At 41.0% G+C, this 17,599-nt stretch overlaps 1 protein-coding gene across 5 annotated transcripts in view; it reads right to left on the bottom strand.

The window, feature by feature from the left end:
- PHC2 (polyhomeotic homolog 2) overlaps positions 1–17,599 on the bottom strand; it is a 150,880-nt gene that overhangs the window by 100,120 nt on the left and 33,161 nt on the right. For all 5 annotated transcript variants that reach the window (XM_033922373.1, XM_033922376.1, XM_033922377.1 and 2 more), the window contains one exon: positions 5,884–6,087. In XM_033922373.1, the coding sequence (XP_033778264.1) occupies positions 5,884–6,006 (123 nt within the window). In that variant the 5' untranslated portion in view covers positions 6,007–6,087. The remainder of the gene's footprint in view (positions 1–5,883; positions 6,088–17,599) is intronic.

Raw genomic sequence — 17,599 nt, 5'->3', positions numbered from 1 at the left:
TTCTCTAGCTTACTAGAAGAGATGGAGGGAGTGTTAGCCATTAAGAAAATAAATTTTACAAGACTGCTTGGCTGAAGTGACCTTCCCATCTGGAATTAAATTCCAGACAGCAGTGAGATGTGAATGTATGAACTGAGGACCAAGTAGCAGCTGTTCGGGGTTCATCAAAAGGAGTTGAGCGTAGGAAAGCAAGTGAAGCTGCCATAATTAAGACTTTGTGGGCTGTGACGCAACTCCCAGTTGCAGCCCAGCCTGAGCATAGGAGAAAGAGATACAAAACCGCTAACCATAAAGATATAGTTCTCTTAGATACAGGACGTCCTAACTTATTAGGATCAAAGGAGACAAAAGTTGTAGAGATGCTTTATGTGGCTGAATTCTCTGTAAGTAGGAAGCCAAGGCTCATTTGAGTCGAGAATATGAAGAACCGTTTCTCCAGAATGAGAATGAGGCTTAGGAAGTACACTGGAAGTATGGTAGATCGATTTAGATGACATTCCATGACTACTTTTGGAAGGAACTTCGGATGGGTGTGAAGCACAACTGTCATGATGAAACACTGTGAACGCTGGATCCACCACCAACACTTGAAGTTCACTTATTCTTAGAACAGAGGTAAGGGAAATGAGAAAAACCACTTAAGAAGTGAGGTATTTCAGATAAATCAAAGACATTGGTTCAAAAGGAGACTTCATAAGTCTAGAGAGAACAACGTTGAGAGCCTAAACTACTGGAGGTGGTTTTAGAGGTGGTTTTGACCTTGAAAAGGTCTGTTAATGAATCTGGACACAACAGGATGAGCAGTTAAGAGATTTACCATCAACTGGGCTGTGAAAAGCATTAATAGCACTGAGATGAACTCGAATCAAAGTGGTCTTGAGCCTAAATTGGATAAATGTAGAAGAAATCCAATACTGCAGATATAGAGGTGGATATAGCATCTTGACGATGAAAAGTACACCAAGTTGAAAACTGTGTCCATTTCTGCTGGTAACGCTGCTGCATAGATGGTTTTCATGACGCTTCTAAGATAAGTCTGACAGGATGAGAAAGATGAACCTCAGTCCATGTCAACCCAAGAGGTAACAAGCTGTCAGGTGTAAAGCCTGTAGATTGAGATGCAGAAGATATCCGTAATTCTGCATTAGAAGAGATGGAAAAGTCTGAAGAGGCTCGATACTGATCTGAGGTAGAAGGGAGAACCAGAGATGCCTGGCCCACCGAGGGGCCATCAGAATCATAGTGGCCGATTCCTGCTTGAGCTTGACAAGCGTCTCAAAGATGAGAGGGATTATAGAAAACGCATAAAGAAACTTGTGTGTCCAATCCAGAAGAAATGCATCCAGTTCCAAGCATCAGGGAGAATACTACCTGGAGCAAAATTGAGGCAACTTGTGATGGGGGGGGGGGTGACGACACAAACAGGTCTGAGGAGTCCTCCAAAAAGAGGATATGTGATGCAGAACTGCAGAGTTAAGCGTCAACTCGTGTGCTGAGGAAACCTGCTGAACCTATCTGTGAGAGAATTCCAAGTCTTCTGGACCTCTTGACAAAGAAGGAGAGAACCCGTGCTTCCTTGCTCATTTATGTAATACACTGCAATCTGAACATCCGTGGGGATCAGGAGAACGTAGTTAGTCACAATGTGCTGAAATATTTCGAGAGTATCGTAGATCGCTCTGAGTTCCAAAAGTTTTAGATAGAAAAAAACTGGTTCTAGTAGACCAGCAACTTTGTGTGCGAAAACAGTCCAGATAAACCCTGCAAGCGTAGGACGATGAGTGCTCTAATAAATCGCAGATTTTGAGATGATTGAAGTTGGGATTTTGGAAAAATGATTTTGAATCCCAACTGCTGAAAGTGAACTGAGTCACTGCGAGAACCCATTGTGAGGTTGGATGAGCCAATCGTCCAGGCAGGGAAAACCTGGAGACCCTAAGTCTGTAACGCTGCTGCCACTACAACCAGGCACTTGATGAATACTCTGGAAAAGGATTCAAGGCCAAAAGGCAGGACTCTATATTGATAATGGTGCTGTGGTATCTGAAATCTGAGTAATATCCAGAAGGTCTAACACACTAGAATAGGAGAAGAAACTTATTTTCAGATCTAGAGAGCATAGCCAGTTGTTGCGATCTAAGAGGGAATATTAATTTATCAGAAGCAACATATGAAACTTTTTCCCCCAGTGTAAATTTGTTCAGATCCCCGTAGACCTCGCTTCCCTTTTGGGATGAGGAAATACTGGAAGTAAAACCCCAGTTCCTCTGCAGAGGTGAAACTTTTCTTTGAGAAGGAATGTATCCATCAAAAGCAGGCAATTTCCGAACAAGATGCTTCGCATAGCAGGAGATATAGAAATTGTAATTTGGTGCTCTGTTAACCAACACGGAGTTTTGGTACAACAGACATTCAAATTTGCTCATAGTGCGCCTTTCAAGCATGGTGGCAATGAGGTATAGACTGTCAACTCTAACATTAGTGGCTGGTATTTATATATAGAGTCAAAGTTTCTGAGAGCCAATGTAATGGTAATGGGCGTTTCCTAGGTTTTTGTGAAGAGTCTCTTTAAGAATACCATGTAAAGATAATCTGAGAAGTTCTTTAGGAGGCTCATCATAATCTAAGGCCTCCAAGTATTCAGCACTATAAGCAGAATCAGCTTCTAGTTTGACTGGTAGCTCTTTTCTCAACTGCCTAATAAATTTAGTGAAAGAAAGTCTTTCAGTAGGAGATTTAGCCATTGGTGGACACTTGTGTGTTGACTTTTCCAAAGGAGTGTTGTAAGGCTCTGTTGTAGACTCAGAAAAAAAGTCCTCAATTGAATCAGGCTGTAAGTCAGAGGGCTATGAAGGCCTTGGCAAAGAAATGCGTTGAGAAAATCGATGCTTACTTCAAGTCCGGTACAAGTCCCATGACTAAGAAGAGGTATGATATGAAGCTATTTTTCTCTTCGAAGAACGTGAGAGAGCGATGTTTTCTCTTCAAAGCATGCAAGGAAGAACGATACTCATTGAACTGTTGATGAAGAATTGGACCGGAGGCGAGAGGATCGATACCTAGACATGGAATGTCGATATCGCTCTGGAGAACCAGCTGCGGTACCATAGGATCTGGTAGCCATGTACTTAGGTTGGCTGGTACTGAGAGAGTCGATACTGGGGTAAGCAGTTTACATGCATCACCCAAATCCCTTCATAACAGCACAACGAGCTGTACCCAGAAGGAAAGCACCGGTACCTCTGGCTTATCTGCTGGTACCATCAGTGCTGCAGCTTGCCCCAAAGAGGATGCACACCTTGAGGTTGAGGCAAGCTGGAAGGTGGTCATCGCTGCTTGGTCAGTATCAAGAGAGACTCGATGCAAAAGTGACCTGCGACACCGGTTGGGAAGCTGGCGGCCTCTGAGCTGGCTTACCAGACTGAGCGATGTCTCCCGACGCCGGTGTCAATGTCTTCGACTAACGAGGTCTGATCAATGCTCATGCTGGTCCTGATCAATCTTTCCTGTTGAAGTTTCCACTGATTATCTAACATTTCTGAAGGGTAGAACACCGGGCACAAGTTCCACCCGATGTTCTGGGATAAGGGACTGGAAGCACTAACTGTTGGAAAGAGAGATTGGCCTTGGGCACCTGCAGCACTTTTTTAGCTCATTAATGGCCTGGAATGGTCGAAAAGACCGCGTCAGCCAAATCAACTTCAATGGCTGAGGAAAAATAAAGGTCTCAGTGGCTGAAGCCTACGAGAAAAAAAAAAGAGAGAGAGGAAAAAATGTTCTCTTTTCTTTTAAAAAGAAATAAACTTAAAAATAAGTTAAGAACAAAAGAAAAAAAAACAAGTAAGCGGGAAAGCAAATAGCAAAAAAACTGAACAACGTTCAAAGACACGACTTCTTAGCTCCGTGGAAAATTAAGAACTGAGGAGCAGTGAGCCTGTGTTGGACGGAAAGGCACTCGCTCATGTGTGGTGCGGGCAGTTTGCAAACTTTCTTAAGTTCTTAAAGTGGCGATGCTGTCTGTGCCAGGGCTCCATGGATGATGTCACCCACAGGCGAGAATATGCTGCCTGCTTGTCCTGGGATAAATAAGATGTAATCTTATCACTTTTTTTCAATCTGAAGATTAATCTAATGGCTGTATTCTGTAGCGTTTGGAGTTTTTTTAAATTATAAATTTAGGGCAATCTAAAAAGGTGACATTGCAATAGTCCAATTGAGACAAAACTAAAGATTGTACTAATAGACGGAGGAATTGATAATTATGTAAGTACTTTCTAATCCTTCTAAGTTTTCAGAAAAGACCAAAAGACTTTTTTATTATCAAGTTGACCTGAGGTAATAGTGAAAGGTTGTGATCAAAATGAACTCCTAATATTACTTATTACTTTTGCTAGTGGAAAATCCATCTTATTTATGGTTAATACTTTAGTTCCACAATTTATATTAGAATAATTTAATAAACATAATTTAGTTTTATCCTTATTCAATTTAAGTTGATGATTCAACATCCAATTCTCTATCAACTTCATGCAATATTTTAGTTTTAATTTAATAGGATCTAACGAGAAGGAAAAAGGAATAAGAACAGTAATATCATCTGCATATATAAATTACATGAATTTTGGCTTTTTCCAGAAAAAAAGCCCTGAGAATGCAGGAAGGTGAAAATGGGGAAGAGACCATTCTTTGGATATCATTTTGGACATTTTTACAATATAAGTTCTTTTTAAAAAGTTATTGAACCAATTTTGAATATTTCCAGGTAAGCCAAGATCATCTAATATACTTAATATGAAATGATCAACTAGGTCAAATGCGCTCGAAAGATCAAATTGCAGTATTTATAACCCTTTGAAATGTTGCTTCTTACAATATCCATTAGAGATCACAGAATAGTTTCCCTACTATGACCCTTGTGGAATCCGGATTGATTAGGATGGAGTATGTTGAATTTATCAATGTAAGAATTTAATTGAAAATTTTAGTCCTTCTATAATTTTTACAAAAAAATGGAATTGATGCTACTAGTCTGTAGTTGGATGTTTGACTTATATTTATCTTGGTGTCTTTTATTAATGGAGTTAATAAAATTTGTCTCAGATATTTGGGGGAAAGGAATCTTTCTGAAGCATTTCATTTAGCCAATTTAATAGCCTATAGACTTCCCTTTTAGGAATTTATCCAAACTTTTTTTATACCCTGTTAAGCTAACTGATTTCACCACCTGCTCCAGCAATGAATTCCAGAGTTTAATTACACGTGTGTGAAGAAATATTTTCTCCAGTTTGTTTTAAATCTACTACTTAGTAGCTTCATTGCATGCCTCCTAGTCCTAATATTTTTGGAAACAGTAATGAAGCAATTTACATCTACCCTTTCCACTCCACTCAGATTTTATAGACCTCTATTATATCACCTATGAGCCATCTCTTCTCCTAGCCACTTTTGCCTTTCCTCATAGGGAAGTCATCCCATTCACTTTTTGATTTTCATCGCTCTTCTCTGTTCCTTTTCTAATTCTGTTTTATCTTTTTTGAAATACGGCGACTACAATTGCACACAATATTCATGGTGTGGCCATACCACAGAGCAATAAAAGAGCATTATAACATTTTCATCTTCGTTTTCCATTCCTTTTCTGATAATTCGTAACATTCTATTTGCTTTCTTAGCCACTGCCATACTTCACTACAGTGAATAAATAGTACATGGTAGATACATGTGGGAGGGAAAGAAAAGGAAGCACGTGCAAGGAACAATAGCGAGGAACAATGTTGCCCTTACCATCTAGGAAAACTGTAGTCCATGACAACTGCATCATGGGCCCTATGGCCCCTTAACTATTTCAGGCTGTTCCACAGTTGGTTGGATTGGTCACATTACCTGAACAGTCTGGCGGTCTGGTATCCCGCTGTACACAGATAGTTGGGGGGCTGATTGGCGGCTGCTATTGTTGCTGCTGGTGCTGCTGCTTGAGGTGGGCAGGATCTGCTGCTCGTTTTCCATGGCAACAAATGCAGGAAGGAATACCAGAGGAAAGGAAATGCCACTTTCGCCGTGGTCCCAAGGGGAATGTATAAGCTAAAGCTGAAACAAAGAGAGCACATCAGTGAACATATCAATTTCAACAGCTGAATTACACAGGTCAACAACAAAAAAATTTTTCTTAGTGCCTTGGATTTTTTGACTTGTTCCTGTGGTTATTTGGGGTGCTGATTCATAAAATTGCATTGGATAGACCGCATCAGCTCTAGTTTCTTATATATGGTTGAATTTATGCCGTTCATGAATTGAATACATAGAGGGGCATAATTTAAAAAAAAAGTCTAAATTCCTTTTTGGCCTAAGGTGCTAGGCGCCCAAAGACAGTAGCAGGGAAAATATACGTTCAGGCATTTAATCACCCAGACCGCCACTATGTTCAGGCGTTCAAACACACAAACTGCCACTACGTCATCTTTAAAACATATTCCTAACCAATCCCTCCTGCCTGGACATCCTGCCAAACTCGCCCGCAATGATCGCTAAATCTCAGTTCTGGGCCTATTTACAAATCCAACACTACTATTACAGCTCTCTTCGAGCTAAGTAGGGTGAAACACTGGGATATGCCTCTATGGATGCCCTGCTGATGAAATTGACCTCCTGCAGGGTAATCGTCTATCCACCTAGTACAGATTGAAAATGGAGATGCCTCTGGATCCTATTGCTGACTTGGCACAAGTTTGGAACCTGGAGTTGGGTGCCAGCTATGAGCCCACCCAGTTCCTACAATAATTCCACAACCTTCACACTATGGGAAGTTCTGTGGATCTTAGGGAAACCCAATATTATATTCTACACTGGGCTTATTTAACCAGAGAAAGGGGAGCAGCAATGGGACTTTTTTTTTTTTTTTTTTTTTTAGAATTTATGCCCAAAGTGCATCACCTCCACACCTAAATTTTAGCAACATCTGTTGAATTTACCCTATATCCTATACCCATCTTCCCACAGTGCTAGAAATAAAGATATAATATATCAAATTAAACAAGCAATCAGCAGCGACATGGATGTGCTAAGCCCTCAGGAAAAGGTGGCAAAGTTGATCAGAAGAAAATGTTAATGAGGCTTTGGTAGGTCATCAGATTTAATTGAGGGAATGTGGAAGCTAATCTAACATGGCTGACATTACAGCTTGACTTCCCAGACAACAGCACAAAGGCTAAGGAGCAACATTTTGCAGGTGATCAAGATCGTATGGCTGATAGCTGAGAGCCCAGCAGAACATAGTAACATAGTAGATGATGGCAGATAAAGACCCAAATGGTCCATCCAGTCTGCCCAACCTGATTCAATTTAAATTTTTTAATTTTTTCTTCTTAGCTATTTCTGGGCAAGAATCCAAAGCTTTGGGTTCCTACTGCCAAAATCTCCGTTAAAACCTACTCCAGCCCATCTATACCCTCCCAGCCATTGAAATCCTCCCCAGCCCATCCTCCACCAAATGGCCATATACAGACACAGATCGTGCAAGTCTGCCCAGTACTGGCCTTAGTTCAATTTTTAATATTATTTTCTGATTCTAGATCCTCTGTGTTCATCCCACGCTTCTTTGAACTCAGTCACAGTTTTACTCTCCACCACCTCTCTCGGGAGCGCATTCAAGGCATCCACTACCCTCTCCGTAAAGTAGAATTTCCTAACTTTGCTCCTGAATCTACCACCCCTCAACCTCAAATTATGTCCTCTGGTTTTACCATTTTCCTTTCTCTGGAAAAGATTATGTTCTACGTTAATACCCTTCAAGTATTTGAACGTCTGAATCATATCTCCCCTGTCTCTCCTTTCCTCTAGGGTATACATATTCAGGGCTTCCAGTCTCTCCTCATACGTCTTCTGGCGCAAGCCTCCTATCATTTTCGTCGCCCTCCTCTGGACCCCCTCAAGTCTTCTTACGTCCTTCGCCAGATACGGTCTCCAAAATTGAACACAATACTCCAAGTGGGGCCTTACCAATGACCTGTACAGGGGCATCAACACCTTCTTCCTACTACTGACTACGCCTCTCTTTATACAGCCCAGCATCCTTCTGGCAGCAGCCACTGCCTTGTCACACTGTTTTTTCACCTTTAGATCTTCGGACACTATCACCCCAAGGTCCCTCTCCCCGTCCGTGCATATCAGCTTCTCTCCTCCCAGCATATACAGTTTCTTCCTATTATTAATCCCCAAATGCATTTCTTTGCATTGAATTTTAGTTGCCAGGCATTAGACCATTCCTCTAACTTTTGCAGATCTTTTTTCATCTGTTCCACTCCCTCTTCGGTGTCTACTCTGTTACAGAAAGTGACAATAAGGGCAGAACGAGACTGAACTTGGGCTGTGCATTGCTGATGCAGCCTCATACATCAAAAATCTTAGATCAGTTCTCTACATAATATGCTCAACTGTGACGTCAACTTCTTGGCATCTACTGGAAGGGGGCTATATCTCCATGAATACACAAACCAATGGTGGAAATGGCCTTCAATTGTAGACTGGCTGATGTTTCCTTGTTTTTAGCCAGGGACAATCTCAAAAAGAATAGAGAGGACAATGTACAATCATCTCCCAGTGAATCCATAGTAGGAGGTATACAAAGAAAGATCGTGCAGAATTAGGGTATAAAAAAATGAGCTATTGTTTAGAAGAATCTGCAATTTCTAAGCAGCGTTTCTGGCATGGAGCCTTAATAGCACTGTTTTTTAGATTATTTAATATAATATTTTTCCATCTCTTTCTAGAGAATTTAGCAAAGATGCATGGTATCAGACTACCTGCATTAGAAACTCTATCATCAACACAACTGCTGAATACACAAAAAAAAATGTACTGAGCTCTAAAAATGACTCAGAACCTCTACCAAAGAATCTGTCCACATAAGAGAGGAATAAAATCTATTTAAATTTAAGGTACATCTTCTATCTTTTCATGCCAAGTATCAAAAGTATAAATATATAATAAAATAAGAATACATCATTAGCTTAAACAGCTTACATTTTAACCCCTCACAATTCATTTCTCGCTCTTGCAGCATCACTTCACGACCCTTCTTTTCATATGTGCACTAAAAGAAATGCACATGCAAATTTATAGACTAGCACTTACCAAGATGCACACACAAATCCTACCTGGAGCAAATTAACTGAAGGCTCCTCCCTATCCCAGGGTGCACCGGGTAGGAGAGGGGTCTTAGGCAGCAGAGCCAATCAAGGTCTTAGGTCCCTCCTAGTGCATTCCAGGATACACCAGAAACGGGAAGGCCTGCCATTTTGAAGAGGCAGACCTGCCAGCCTGAGGGAGCGGGCATCCCTCCAGCCATCCTTTAATTTCAAGGGCCGGGAGGAGGGGGCAGGGACGCCAGAGGCAGGAGGGAGTGGGTGTTCCTCCTGCCGTCCTTCAATTAAAGGTGCGGAGGGCTATTGGGGGGGGTTGTCAAGGGAGGGCAAGGGGTGCTGGCAGCAGGAGGGAGTGAGCATCCCTTCTGACGAATGGGGGGCATCAAACAGCCTAGTGTGTGTGTGGGGGGGGGAGAACTGGTGGGAGGGAGGGAGGAATTGGGGGCAGGTCTCTCTTTTTTTTTTTTTTAATTTGCAGGGGAGGAGAGATCTGAGCTGTCAAGCCTTACTTTTCTGTCTATGTCTGAGCCAATCAACGCTCAGGCACTGACCAGAAAGTAAGGTTACGACAGCTCAGACCCTGCCAGAAAAGTTTGCCACCAAAGTCGTACAATGGAGGTTAGAGAATCACCAAGAGTGCTCTTTGCAATATTAATGACCTTATAATACCATTTTAATATTAATGACCTCGTTGTATTAAATTTGCATGGCAGAGTCTGAGTCTGCTAGGAAAAGATCATGTTGAGCTATTCTGATAATAGTCTGGTAAAATACTGGCACCCTAAACCAGCTAGAACCGGTTTAATGACCATCATTAAAGGCACAGTAAGTTTTGAGAATTTAGCCCCTAGCGGTGATATCCAGGGGAAGCCCATTCAAATCCATCTGCTGCTCCTTGTGATCTCAGGTAAGTCACTTAACCCTCCATTTAGTATGTCAGGTACAAAATTAGACTGCAAGTCTTTCAGGGACATGGAAATACCCAGTGAATGTAACTCATATCGAGTTACTAGTGAAAAAGTACGAGTTAAATGCAAATAAATAATAATAAGAGTGTACAAATTTGTGGAACACATGGATCAAATACCCCTATCAGAATCCTTGTATCTCTACCACATGCCCCAGCAAATCTGGTGTGGGTAAGAGCCAGAGTGAACCTATAAGGTTTTCTAGCTTTGAAAAGCACACTGAATACTTATGTGGAGAGCTGTATACACTGAATTTAAATTAAAAAAAAAAAAAAAAAAAAGTTGCAAGCCAGCTTCAGACTAACACACAGCATGAGAGATGTGCTTCCTCTTTCCCTCAGGGGGAACATCTGGTCTAGTTTCTCCATTTCCTTTAAAAGGGACAAACACCCGAGGGTAATGTCTAGGCAACACAAGTTTCCCCGATTCTGAATCTACACAGACATAACAATTTTTACACGTCATCAAAAGGAAAATTGTCTCTCTTATGTACAATAGCCATGGAAATGGGCTTTTATAAATTTATTTTTTTTTTTAACTCTACTTCTGATAATATCCATGCATAGTCTAGGAAGGCTGCCAACAAATTTTAGCCGTCTCCAATTATTGTCTCTTCTTAATGAGTTCTGATTCCAGGTGGAAAACAATCTACATGCTATGTTATCAGTGCTCCAATCAATATCCCCCCAGATTCTATAAATAGCACTCAAAATTGTGCATGCAAATTAACTGCATATCGAGCTAATTAGTTGCAATAATTGGGCATTAATTGTCAACAATCTGAATTTGCATGCACATCTTGCTAGATGTTATTCTTTAAAGATTTGTGCATAAATCTTTTTGCATACAACTGAAAAGGGGGCATGGCCATGGGAGACCTATGGGCAGGTCAGGGGCATTTATTAGAAATGCACACACTATACGACAACAAGACTGGCGTTTAAAACATTAGTCTAGTATGCCTCACTATTTAGCAAGTCCTATAGTTCTTTATCACCCTGATCTTGCCCTCAGATCAATGGTTATTCTTGCATTTCATCTGACTAAAATTAATTAGTTAATTTTTCTATCCCATTCTCCCCAATAAGCTCAGAACCAGTTATATGTTAACATACATAATATATAGTCAAATGGTTAATGGTTAACAATTTGTCATGGTTAACATATAATATACAATCAGTGAGTTATGATTTGTCATGCTTACATTACAAAGTTTGTCCTAGTATGCAAGTGATTAGATGAAGAGGTAAGTTCTTATTGCTTTTCTGAAGTCCAGGAGCCCTTCGATAGATCTTATCTGTGGGGGTAGTTGGCTCCAGTAATTTGGTAAGAAATGCAAGTAGAATCGTCATCTTGCAGTCTGCAACTGGAGGGCACAAAGATGGGGTATTTAGAGGTGTATTTCTTCTTGGGGGGCAGCATGGTCTGTTTGGTACATAAGGGGGAAGTCTGGTTGCCATGTAGGCTGATGCCATGTTGTGCAGAGATTTGTATGCTAGCATCAAGTTCTTAAAGATGCGACATTTGGTTATGGGTAGCCAGTGGGCTGATGATACAGTCTGGGAGACTGGGTCGTGGGCATGAAGGTTCTTTAGAAGCCCGATTGCTGTGTTTTTTACATGTTGAAAATGATATATATTCTTTGCTGCAAGACCACTGAACAGTGCGTTGCAATAGTCCATGTGGAAAGGACGAAGGCATAGAGAAGTTGGGTGAAGTTAGATTCCAAGAAATAGTTCCTTATTTTCCAGAGTTGTTATAAGTAGTAGAATGAGGTAGAAACCACCTGAGAGATATGGTTGGAAAGTGTTAGGTTGGAGTCGAGGAATATCCCTAAGCTGTGTGCTTGGTCTTTTGCAGTTATGGTAGCTGAGTAAAGAGGGGTGGGGGTGAGTGCAATGTTCTGTACGGATCCAAAGGAGTTTTGTTTTGGAGCCATTCCGTTCCAACTTGTTGAAGGTCATCCAGTTTGCATTGGTTACCAGTAGCACAGAGTTCAATATAAAGTAATCTTGATTGTTCAAACGCTTTACCATCCAGTACCTTTATTTTTAAGCAATTGCTGATGGACCATCGGGTCTTTATCTGCCGTCATCTACTATGTTACTACTGTCCCGGTAGAGCACTGTGTTCAGAAATGCCATGTTACTTGAAACATTGACTAAAGTACAATATGCTGAGACTGGAGCAGCTGCTGTGTGTGTGGCAGGTATTAAAATGTGGAACGCAAAATGCAGATATTTGTATCTGCTTTCATGTAAGGGAAGATTTCCATTTGTACAAGTAATAGATGGAAATGAGCAAGAAATGTCATGAAAACTCAGCTTTTTGTAATGTTGATTTTATGTTATGTATTTTTTTATATGGAAACCGTCTAGATACAGACAGTATATAAATTTTAAAAATAAATAAATATGCATATACGAGTATGTAGATTTACCCAGCTTGACAACCAGAGGCAGGGCTGGGGAGGGGTTTTGCACGTACGCATCAATTTGAGGTAATTGTATAACTTAGTGCCATGCTTCCACTACAGAATGCTAGCGTGAAGTCTGCATCGACGTGCTATATTTAGCACATCCACTTATAAAAGATCCTTGTTATGTGTCACTCTTTTTCAGAGCAAAGGAAAGGGAAGGGAACAGAAACCCCACGTAAATATCCAACAGAGAAGGAACAAGTGGGAAGTGGGATAAGGACATCGCATTTATAGGACTTTTTATACATGTGTTTTTATTCATATGGTTCTGTATTTATGTTGAGTTTATAGACATAAAAGATTGTCTCAAGGTTGACGTCTTCTATCCCACTCCCCACTTGTTCTTTCACTCTTTTTCAGCCAGTCTCTTGATACCATATCTTCCCACTAGAGTACTTAGTGCTCTCATTTAAAGGTGTTTGTTTGTTGGTTTTTTTTAAAAGGATGTGTGTCTATTGGTTCACCATTATTTGGGACATTTTTGTGCCTTTATGAAAGACACACCAATACCAGAACCCTCAGTATCAAGACTACAACACAAGATATAGCCAATCTTTCTCTCCCAACCATTTGCTATAATCATATGCCTACATGAACACAAACCAAGTTATCCGTGTTATGAACCCTAATGAAATTATGTAATCCCTGGATACGGCCAGGCTCTCTTAAAATTGTAAATCTCACTGAACTCCTTCTGGGGCATATTAGCAATCCATAAATACTAATGCAATGTAATGTAAAACAGGCAGCTTTTTAGACTTCTCAGGTGTCACTTTAAAATATTTTTTTTTTTTTTAAAATTTCTTTATTCAGTTTTGCATATTACAACAAGTGTATCAGAAAAATTCATATGATCTTATAAATACACACTTGATTTTCCTTCATGTAACACTTTAAGTACAACATATCATTCTTATATTCATATTTTATAATAATTTAAATATTATGTAAAACATTTGATATGTATAACAATTATAATTAAAATAAACCCCCCCATCCCTCCCTACCTGTTTCAGAAAATCTAACCTAATACATCAAAAATATTAATTAATTCTTACATATTATGAGATAAATAAAATAATACCCGCCCACATCCCCGCTTAACAAATATCTTATTATGGGAAAATGTTATCAGTCGTTACAAAAGTCTGCTAATGGTCTCCAGATCCGGAGTTGTTTTTTCAGTTTTTATCTATGCGAAGGATTGGTTTGTATGTAGGTGTCACTTTAAAATCAAGCCAGCATGATCTACAGATAGAAAAGAAGCAACCACCGTCTCATTTATTTTTTTGCTTTGCTCCACGTTTAGAAAACAAGGTTCATAACAGCGTGTAGACAGACTGTCCTATTAGCAATATTACACCTCAGAGTCATATCGTCACGCAGGATGCCGAATAAGAAACGTTAGCCATCTGAGCTATATGCTGGTGGGATTCATTAGTGCAACTGCTTAAAATGGTGTTCATATACTAAGAAAGGTCACTGCACAGCCTGGATTTACGGCCCTCTTCGGTCAAACAGACCCATCCCCCATTCCCAACGCTGCACACTGCCACACCAAACAGTGGCACTTTAAAAAAACAACAACAAAAAACCACTATTTAATAAATTTCAACAATATAAAATGTTAGATTTACAGCCAACGCCAGTCTCATTGCTACAGAACAGTATTGTTACTTTAGAGTCAGCTTTCTAAGGAGAAACGTTGCAATAGACAACTCACTGGATCTGCCAGAGGTTCACAACTTAGACGTCCTCGGAATGAATTAATTGCAGTAAAATAAGAGGGGAAGGGAAGAAGAAAACAATAACAACAGTACAAGATAGAGAATGACATGGGGACAAATTTTTCCCCGTCCCCACAGGAACTCAATTTCCCCCATCCCGTCTCCGTGAGTTTTGTCGCTGTCTCTGCCCCATTCCCGTAAGCTCTGCCTTAACTGCACAAGCCTCGAACACTTATGATTTTAAAGTGTTTGAGGCTTGTGCAGACGAGGACAGAGCTTGCAGGAATGGGGCAGGGACAGGAAAATGAGTTCCCGAGGGGACAGGGAAAAATCTGTCCCCATGTCATTCTCTGTCTTGCACTGTTGTTATTGGTACAAGAACAGACTTTTTGACATCACAGATTTTCAAGTTTAATGCATCAAAGTGGGGAGGTTTGTGAGCAGAAAAAGCGGGACATCTTGCTAGATATTGACTGCCCTAGGCTTTGGTTCTTTCATCTTTCTGAATTTTTTTTTTTTAATAACTTAAAATATTTCAATAACTAACAAACATTCTCACATCGTAGCTACTGCCTCTATTCTGGATACCACCTGATCAATAATACTGCCAAGTCGGGTCCTACATTGAAATTATCACACAAGGCTTCGATAGGTTTGTAATTAGAGAATGACACGGTGACAAAATTCGTTATCGTTCCCGTCCCCGCGGAAAAAACCGCGAGAAATAACCCCATGTCATTTTCTAGTGTCTATTTCAACCTCGGTCCTTCTACACCGGCATTCTTCAAAGCAAAGCTTGCGGGTCAGTGGTTGTGGCCATTCATACTCTGATTCTTCCCTCTCTCCTTAAAGAATGACATGAAGATGGTTTCCCGCGGTTATCCGCGGGGACGGGAACGGTGATGAATTTTGTCACCGTGTCATTCTCTAGTTGTAATGCCTTAAGCTGCATCCCCTCTCAGCAATTAACTAGTCATCATCAATTAAATCCGAGGATTTCATAAGGAAGATACTTCAAACGGGATGTGGTTTCTCTTAATTTACAAGAACAGAGTGAAAATGAAAATAATTAAGAAAGCTATTTGGTTTAACTCAATATCATTCATATACACAGAGGACCTGATTCTATAAATGGTGCCTAGGGTAGGCACTGCTAGGCACCCTAACCACAGACGCCTAGCAACAGCTTAGTTCCACGTGCCAGAACAATTTAGGTTGTGCACGGATATATGTACGGTGCCCAAGCTGAGGTGCCCTCCGTTGCCCAACGCCTACCAGAAAAGTAGGCATGGTTAGAGGCAGAGAATAGGCACAGTTGACTTAGGCGTTGCTAGGTGTTTTAGTTAGGTGCCAATAAACCGGCGCCTACCACAAGGAGGTTGAACGATGCCTATCCATGCCCAGGCACTGCTAGGCATGATTCTATAAAGGTCACGTGGAGTAGGCGCCACTAGGCACTGTTTATAGGATCAGGCCCAGGGAGCACAAAGACCTTCACAAATTACAGCACCCTAAAAACACTCGTACAACCATCTCTAAGGTACACATATCTGCCAATATTTCTGGTACTGAGAATGGTATGACAACTTAAGAAAAAGAAGAAAAGTGATGAACCTTGGTGAAAACTATCTAAAAGGAAAAAAATAATCACACAGGGCTAATTACAGTACATACCGTATGTGCTCTGTATTAGCCCTTCCTTCATTTAAATTGTCAATGTAAACTAGTTTGACCCTTCGATTGCCTTGTTATGTTCTTTTTTTCAATCACACTATATGTAACTCATCTATTTGTTGTGAACCGCCTAGAACTCCCTGGGTATGGCGGTATACAAAAATAAAATTATTATTACTAGTCGTTAAGCCCGTTACATTAACGGGTGCTAGAATTTATGTCTGTCTGTATTTTTCTTTCTGTCTCTTTCCTCCCTCCATTTCCCTGTGTAGCGCTGTCTCTGCTTTCTTCCTCAGTCTGCACTCTCAAGCTGTAACATTACTGCTTAGCTTTTTCTCCCTGCAAGCATCTCTGCTCTCTTTCTCATCCCCAGTCTCTTTGCTATTTTTCTCTTCTTGCAGGGGTCTCTGCTCTCCTTTCTCTATATGTTCCTGATTCCTGCAAACTTCTGTTTTCTCTGTATGCTCTTGATCCTGTGTTTCCCTGTAGGTGTCTTTTCCCTTTTTTTTTTTATTCCTTCTTCATGTATGGTTGATTTATTAAAAGTTTTTTTTATTTTTCCTATTTGTTGCATGCCTGTCTCCTTGGCCGCTGTATGTTTCTATTTTTTTGCTTTGTGTGTTTGTTTGTGTTTTTTTGCTGATTGTCTACTTGGTCGCTGTCAGTCTGTCTGTCTCATTGGCTGCTGTATGTCTGTATGCCTTTTTTTCAGTCTAACTCCTTGGCCACTGTATGTCTGGAAGGGTTTTTTTCCTGAATTTATCCTTGGGCATTGTATTTTTTATTTTTTTCTGTTTGTCTCCTTGGCTGTTTGTATTTTTTTGCTGTCTCTCTGTCTGTCTACTTGGACGCTGTATGTAAGTATGTCTGTCTCCTTGGCTGCTCTATGTCTGTTTGTCATTTTTTTTCCTGTGTCTCTCTCTCCTTGTCCTCTGTGTTTTGTTATTTTTTCAATCTGTCTCTTTAGCCCCCTGTCCTTCTGTGAGTGTCTGTGTGTCTCTCTCTCCTTGTCCTCTGTGTTTTGTTATTTTTTCAATCTGTGTCTTTAGCCCCCTGTCCTTCTGTGACTGTCTGTGTGTCTCTCTCTACTTGTGCACTGTTGTTTGTTTGTTTTTTTCAATCTCTCTTTAGCTCCTGATCCCCTCTCACTGACCCTTGCGCGACTGCATGTAATTCCGGTTAGGTTTCCATGGCAACCCTGCTCGCGGGTCTGTGAGTGTAGGGCCGTTTTGTCGGGTCTGGCTGCGCCGGGTTGGGAAGAGTCCTGGCTCCTTTTTTGGTTTGGGCCCGTGCAGAGGGGCTCAACAGCGCACAACCACCTTTCCTTCCCTCCCTCCATCAGGTGCAGTGCAGCTCCACCAATGTTAAAAGCAGCCGCGTCGAAATCGGAGCCCTGCCACTGCCGTAGCACGTTCCCCTCTGCCTTGGTCCCGCCCCTTCTCTGACATATGGGACCGCGGCAGAGGGAACGTGTTACGGTGGTGGCAGGGCTCCAATTTCAAAGCAGCTGCTTTTAACATAGGCGGAGCTGAACTGTACCTGATGGAGGAAGGGAAGGAACGGTGGGGCAAATTTGGTCAATGGCAGGAATTGTTTGGCGAACCAAGCACC

The sequence above is a fragment of the Geotrypetes seraphini genome, chromosome 15 (genome assembly GCF_902459505.1).
Source record: "Geotrypetes seraphini chromosome 15, aGeoSer1.1, whole genome shotgun sequence".
NCBI classification, from domain to species: Eukaryota; Metazoa; Chordata; class Amphibia; order Gymnophiona; family Dermophiidae; genus Geotrypetes; species Geotrypetes seraphini.
Note: the sequence above shows the minus strand (reverse complement) of the source record. Positions and strands in the feature narration are given on the sequence as shown.